The sequence below is a fragment of the Drosophila pseudoobscura genome, chromosome 2 (genome assembly GCF_009870125.1).
Source record: "Drosophila pseudoobscura strain MV-25-SWS-2005 chromosome 2, UCI_Dpse_MV25, whole genome shotgun sequence".
NCBI classification, from domain to species: Eukaryota; Metazoa; Arthropoda; class Insecta; order Diptera; family Drosophilidae; genus Drosophila; species Drosophila pseudoobscura.
This window is the reverse complement of record NC_046679.1, coordinates 17,421,074-17,428,284: the sequence shown is the minus strand read 5'-3', so window position 1 is coordinate 17,428,284 and position 7,211 is coordinate 17,421,074. Positions and strand designations below refer to the sequence as shown.

Genomic DNA, 7,211 nt, shown 5'->3' with positions numbered 1-7,211 from the left:
TCCCATCCCGTCCATCGGCCAGCTCCCCCCCGGATTTGGCACTGATTTCCCCTAAAATCCTCCATTCCTTCGTCTTTCAGTTCCCCTGATCTGCTGCGAAGCTCCGTGTATTCTGATTCCTCAGTTTTTCCTAAAAGCGCGGCGGTTCAACACTTTCGACACTTTTGCCGTCCGCGGCACTGACCCTCTTCGTTTGATTCTTGATCGAATTCTACTACCTTGCTCTCACCCACGCCCGGCGCTCGTTTTCGGCCCAACGGGACATTCCCGAAAGAGAGCCGCTCTGATGCCGGCTGAGCGTGGTTCTCGCTCCCCTCTATGCTTGTTATTCTGTGTGAGCTGGCCGTCTGGCGGGTTTCGGCTATGTAAAAATAAACTAACTTATTCGCTAACATATGTATGTACATATGTAAGTGCTATAATCTTGACTTGGGTCTTACAGATTCGCTCCATTGCGATGTGCTATAGTTTGTCATATCATAATGTGAGGCTCCTAGTATGGGTCCTCACAATACAAAAACAATTAAAACTCTTGGAATTGAAAAAGCATCGAAACGCTGAGCTGAAACAACAACAACAACAATCGATGACCAATTACTCAAAACGAATATTGAACAACCGTACAAGAACTAACAATATGCCATTATCGAATATCATCACCGACGATTTCAACAAGATCAACGCCCTGGCATGGTCATTCGAACGGTGCATAAACAAAACGAGACGATATTAATGACACCCTAAGACAGCATACAGCCACTAACCATACAGTATATATGTACATGTATGTATATGTATGTAGATGTGCCAGTTCATACTAGAAAGCGTCACACGATGGGTTACACCAGAGACTTCGTCTCTGGCGATCGGGTACTGAAGCTTCATGAGATAGCGTAGAGAAAACATCTTTGCATGTGTTAGTACACACGCAATATGTTTCGAAAAAAAAATGTGTTTTTATGCTTTTTTCGTTTTGAGAGATCTGATGCTGATGATAATTTCTGTTTTCTGTTGTTCCTCCAGAATATTCGAATGTATGGGTGCACGCATTCTCACGTACTTTGCGTGTGTGAGTTCTAGTATTGCTGGCCGCTAGAACCAAAATTTGAGTTTATAAACATAAATACAAATAAGCATACATATGTATGTATGGGTTTGTTTTTACATACATGTCAAATCACTTGTCAATTGCGCGCTTTCCGTCGGGAATGTGCAACGAAAAAATGTATATGCGTGTCGCACCTTGAATACTCTCACGGACAATACCTATCAATGAAAATCTTATGAACATATGTACATACATATGTATTAAAGTTTATTACATTCGTATATTGCATGAGGGTATTCAAAATTACTGTTGCTTGATGTCTTGGTGGCAAACTTCTTAGAAAAGTGTTAGTACTCTTAGAGGGCACGCAAGTGTGTGTGGGTATGAATGCGTGGAATGATGGATAGACAAAAAGCTCGCGCGAAGCTTGTGAGAAAAACAAGTGATTCGTTTTTCCGCGAGTACGTTGCGCTTATTCCCCATTAATTACATTAGATTATATTAGATTACTTGTTTTTTTTATATCTAAGAGGGTGTGATTGTTTGTGGTTAAAGGTGCATATGCTGATAGGACTAAAAGACCTGCATATCAATAGTGATTGTTTGTGAAACAAGGCATTCTAGTAGGACTAAGAGGCCTGCTCTACGTTTGTAGGTTTTGTCTGTAGAGTCAGTGCGCAGTGAAGTGCATTATATTAGCCATAATATTAAAATTAATATACTATTATAATTATTATTATTAACCTACATAGTTGGGTTATTATAATATACTATGTCGTCCGCTAATCAAAAAGATAACCGAAAAAGCGGTATAAAATGCATTATTTATTTCTGTCTCAGATAGAAATAGTTCGTCCGATGTCCCTGTTAGAAGCTCAAATTTCAGCTCTAGCGGCCAGCAATACTAAACACACACACTCTAAGTACGTGAGAATGCATGTGCACCCATACATTAAAACATGCTGGAAGCAAAAAATTTAAAAAGAAAAAACCATACAATCACATATTTTTGTCGAAACATATTGCGTGTGTCCTAACACATGCAAAGATGTTCTCTCTGCGTTCTCTCTCTGATGACGCGTCAGTAACCGAACGCCAGAGCCGAAGTCTCTGGGGTGCCCAGACCAAAACCCGTGTGTGACGCTTTCGTAGTACGAACTGGCACATCTACATATGTATATACTGGTAAAGTATATGTATAAATAATCGACCGGCTGCATTTTCTCCTATCGAACCATTACCACCCAAAGTCATTGCGCAGGTCTTGCAAAATCGATCAAATCGGATGAACAAACGATCCGCTTGCAAAGCTTCATCCGTGCTTTCTTGTTTTATTAACATCAAAATACTGAATAATTATATGAATAATGAGCAATGTGCAAGTAAAGTGATCAATATCTGTAAATAGAAATTATATTTCATTAAAAGGAATAACAGTCGAATGTGTATACATACCTGTAGTAGTTAGCTTTGAAAGGCCCGGCCTTGTTTAAGCCCATGAACTTGGCTTGCTCGTCCGATAGCTCCGTCAGGTGTGCTTCAAACGTAGGCAGGTGCAGACTGGCTACGTATTCATCTGATCGAAAATTGAAGTTTAGTTCAGACAACGATGTCTGAATGCGAGAGACCCTTACTTACCCATTTTCTTTGGCAGCAAATAAACGTCCGACTTGTATCTTCCCGGTGAAGAATAAAGTTCTATGAGCGCAAGTGCCTGGGTAGAGGAGGCCACGGACACAACAAACGACGACACGGTTGAGCAGGAGAGGTTTACAAGTCGACCCTCGGCCAGCAGGATAATCTTTCTTTTATCCGGCCAAATTATATGGTCTACTTGGGAACGCACTCGTTCCCAAATTAGTTCAGGAGTGTGTAAACTGTTCTGCAATCAAAGAAAATACCATGATTTGAGGTAATACCATGATTTGATACAATGGGAAATGTTCAACGGCCGTCTTGTACGTACCACATCAATCTCGGAACTAGAATGGCCCATATTGCAAAGAATGCAGCCGTTCTTCATGCGATTCATGTGATCCCGGGTGATAACGTTCTTGTTGCCCGTTGCCGTGATGACCACATCTACGTCCCGAATAACTTCAATGAGTCGCACCACCCTGAACCCGTCCATAGCCGCCTGAAGAGCACATATCGGATCAACCTCGGTGACATAGACGATGCATCCCTGGCCTTTCAATGACTGTGCACAGCCCTTGCCAACATCCCCGTATCCGCAGATAACGACCTGCTTGCCTCCAAACATTATATCCGTGGTGCGCTTCAGACTGCCAGTAACATAACGATAAATAAGAAATCCACCGATTGCAAAGCTACACTCACCTGTCGAGAATGGAGTCGCGGCAAGTGTAGAAGGTGTCAAACTTGTTCTTTGTCACCGAGTCGTTGACATTGATTGCCGGGACGGTCAGTTTCCCGGCCTTTGACAGCATGTACAGTCGATGTACACCAGTCACACTTTCCTCCACAATTCCCTTGATCGATTTGAAATAGTCCGGATACTTCTTGAGCATCAAGTGTGTGGCATCCCCGCCATCATCCAGGATCATATTTGGCTGCCAGCCCTCCTTGTGGATACACTTGTCCAGGCACCACCAGAATTCCTCTTCGGTTTCGCCGCGCCAGGCGAAGATTGGCACTCCTGCCTCAGCCAATGCCGCAGCCACAGCGTTCTGTGTCGAATAGATGTTGCAGGCCGCCCACCGGACAGAGGCACCCAGGTGGACTAGAGTCTCAATGAGCACAGCAGACTGCGCATTCACGTGTGTGCAGCCGACTATATTGGCATTCTTCAAGGGCTTCTCCTCGTATGCCCGCTTCCGCAGACTCATTATGCCAGGCATTTCCGACTCCGCAATATCGATCTCCCTGCGGCCAAACGAACTCTTGTTAATATTCTTTATACAAAAATCGGTGCTGCCGCTGGAGTTTCGCTGCCTGTTGTCCTTCGGGGAAACTTCGTCCTCATCTGAACTCCCCGTAAAACAAGCTGACGTAAAATAAAATAACAGATCATTTAGGGATGAACAACGAGTTGGTTGAGTAATAAAGGAAACAACTTACTGGAGCTTAACGAGCAGGTGGACACATCGGAAAATCGTCGAGCTATAATGCTCGACTTCTTAACTGCCGTCTGTCAAAAAATGTTACACTAGTTACAGACAATGTAGTGGAAGTCTCAAATGTATTATTAGGAATTGGGAATGGTAGATGATACTTGTTGGTCCAGCGAAATCTGAATATGAATTCTAAGGAAGCCCAAGAGGGAAAATATGCGAAGCCTGGCACTAATTGGCATCGCTTAGCATGATAGCGATAATTCGTCTCGCCAATTGGACGGGGGAGATGTGAAAACGATCTTCTAGATCGGACCTCAATCGATTGTCTCCCAAGGTGTATGTAAACAGACGATTATATGGTGGCTTCAAGTGTGTGTCTTGCGTATTCGTATCTATTATCAGTTGCCTAAATTTCTTTGACCGTATGGAAAAGTATAGTTTTTTCCATACCCCTTTAATAAGTGTAGGATATAATTTTTGTTTTATACTTTTCAAAGAAAGTTATTAAGGCCAGTCTTTTCGCAAATCTTTAAGGTTCAACTGCCGATTCTGATCATTAGTATTGCACTTAATTTAAAACAGTCAAACAAAACGACGATCGATAGAATGATGATAGCCAGGGTACTAAAAGTTTCGTGAGTCTCTGCTCATTTCTTGCTGCTACATTTCGGATTTTGTTTACCTCTCGAGTCGTCCGTCACGTGCTGTTTTCTATTTAATCGTTAAGATCAGTGATTCAGACTCCGCTGTTATGTATTCTTTATATGATACCACTAGAAGTCTTTGGATGACTTTTTGGCAGTTCTTACCTTATCTGCCAAGCTCAGGTCAGCGAAAGTTGTCTCCGGCACCTTGGTCATTTCGAAGCCAGCTAAACTGAAATGAAACACCCCAAAAACACAACAAAATTGCTTCACCGTCAAACATTTTTAAAAACTCTTAAAAGACCGAGTGATCGACCTTGGGCGACTTACATTTAGACAGATTCGAAACAGGTTCTTTGCTTTTCTCGGACTCTGTGTCACGTTGGGGCTTTGTTTGTTTTCTTTTTTCGATATTCTATGCCCCCAAGAGACTGGCTTTAATCAACTGCAAGTTTTCGCCTTGCCTTTAATATATGTACAGATGTATGTTCACATGAATAGAACTTCACCAGGTATAGCGTCAGCTCCAGTGGAGATCAGACGGCAGACTAGGTCGGTTTTACCCGCTGATCAATCGCACAGCACAGCGTTTGAATCTCAAACGAGATCGCAATGTTGATCTCGAGCGCTTCACTACCACCACCGAGCTCTCTTTCTACATACATATGTATGTATCTGGGTCGTATAGAAATCTTGCTCCGCAGACGTCCTCACCCGGCTGGCGCAAACAGTAAACTGATTCACATTCACAGGTTTCCAGTGATCAACACGATCGTATAGATATAAAGAAATAGTGCAAATAAAAAACAAAAACCCAAACAATAAGACCACGATTCGAGTATCTAGCGAGTACTAGCTCAAAGAATATTCGTATGCAGCAACAGTTAGGGGAATCTTATCATGGTTCCAGCTTTTATCGCTTTCGGCCGTCGAGTACGACGCTGGGCTCACCAAATCCACCCGCCGTCGTCTCACTCATCTGCGCCAAAGTGTTATCAAGATCCAAATTCACTCATTGCTGTCCAGTCTAGATAAGCCAAATCAATTCGGCCTCTGACGCAGACCAAGACACTACACTTCGCATGGATGAGAATTAATGGATGCAGAATGAGTGTCGGGTGTATTTACATTTTCATATTTATAAGTTCGTTTCCGACTCCCCAAAATTTAAAAAATATTAGAGATCACGCGCTTATCTGGAAATTTTTCTCTCTGTAAACTACGTTAAACCGTTTTAGCTATTCTTTACCGTCCGGCATATTTTTGTTGTTTTGTCGTTTTCATTTAAGAGAAACTCATTCGGAACGTTTTTTCGAGTCACACGTGCCTGCCCATTAAGATACCCGGTAATTTTCTTTCATATATGTAGTTTGTTTATCATAAATGGTAGAGCACCTGTTCTACTTTTGTCAAGCTCTCAGAAGAAGAAGGCTAGAACACTTAGCCATCATACACGTCGCACACAATATGTCCCAGAAAGGTCGAAAATTTCGATGGGATAACTGTTGACATCGTATCTCACAGTGGAGACGTGGAGCATATCCGATCTGATCGCCATTCTCTATGATTGTCCGTTTTCGGTTTTCCCATATCTTCGAGATTGTGGATTTCCACAGATTTTCGTCCTTGTGGGTGCTGAAGGGGGCAGATCGAATTATTGAAATACACATGTAACAGTGTGATAGTGTCTGAGCCTCTAAGATGTAGAGGCTCCGTCGCTCATGCAGGCGGACAGACAGACATGGCTATATCGACTTGCCCAATATATATACATTATGGGGTCGGAAACGCTTCCTTCTGGGTGTTACACAAATCCACTTTCACCAAAAATATACGTAATATAACTGTTGAGCCACTGAGCTTCTTCAGCAGCGTAGTTTGTGGCGTATTTGTATATTAAAGGCGATAATTGTTCGGTTTAAAATTTGTTGTTTCAAGGGCGGTCGGGCCGAATTCCTTGATCCGATCGATCGAGAGAGCGAGATCGGAGGAAAGAAAGAAACGCGGGAGATAAAGGCAAGTTTTTGAGGACGATTATAACAAGGCTTGTCTATTCTTGGACCATAGTGGTTTTTTAACTTCTTAAGGACTCGAATTGTCTTCCAAACCTAAAAACTTTTGCTGACAGGATGCCTCAAAAGTCCTCAAACCCCCTCGCCCCCCACACCGCTATGGTCCAGAAATCGTTTTTTTTTTGTTTTTGCTCGGAAATTTAAATTACATACTTCAAATTTAATACTTCTTTGGAGAGAGGCTTTTTCTTGTTTTTCCTTTCCCTCTCTTTAAACAGGCACTCGATAGTAATGGATCTGAGGGATCTATCGCTTCATAAAAAATGTCAGTCATAATATTTACCCGACTATTTTTCCTTGCATGTGATAATCTGTCTTTTTTGTACATTTTATTCCGTGCCTCTGAAGGATTTGCTCCTAAACATCGAAC

The 7,211-nt window shown here is 42.3% G+C and overlaps 1 protein-coding gene across 2 annotated transcripts; it reads right to left on the bottom strand.

Moving 5' to 3' along the window:
- Positions 1 to 2,329: 2,329 nt before the first annotated feature.
- AhcyL2 (Adenosylhomocysteinase like 2) lies at positions 2,330 to 5,591 on the bottom strand. Of its 2 annotated transcripts, none has more exons than XM_002137542.3 (8): positions 5,100 to 5,591; positions 4,935 to 4,996; positions 4,130 to 4,199; positions 3,389 to 4,055; positions 3,015 to 3,333; positions 2,687 to 2,930; positions 2,504 to 2,624; positions 2,330 to 2,446 (listed from the first exon to the last, which is right to left on the bottom strand). In XM_002137542.3, exons 2-8 carry the CDS (start codon positions 4,983 to 4,985, stop codon positions 2,440 to 2,442), a joined length of 1,479 nt encoding a protein of 492 aa, XP_002137578.1. In that variant the 5' UTR covers positions 4,986 to 4,996; positions 5,100 to 5,591; the 3' UTR covers positions 2,330 to 2,439. The 2 variants fall into 2 exon arrangements, with proteins under 2 accessions (XP_002137578.1, XP_015037548.1); XM_015182062.2 differs by having other exon boundaries at positions 4,935 to 5,001; positions 5,100 to 5,589.
- Between the last annotated feature and the right edge of the window lie 1,620 nt (positions 5,592 to 7,211).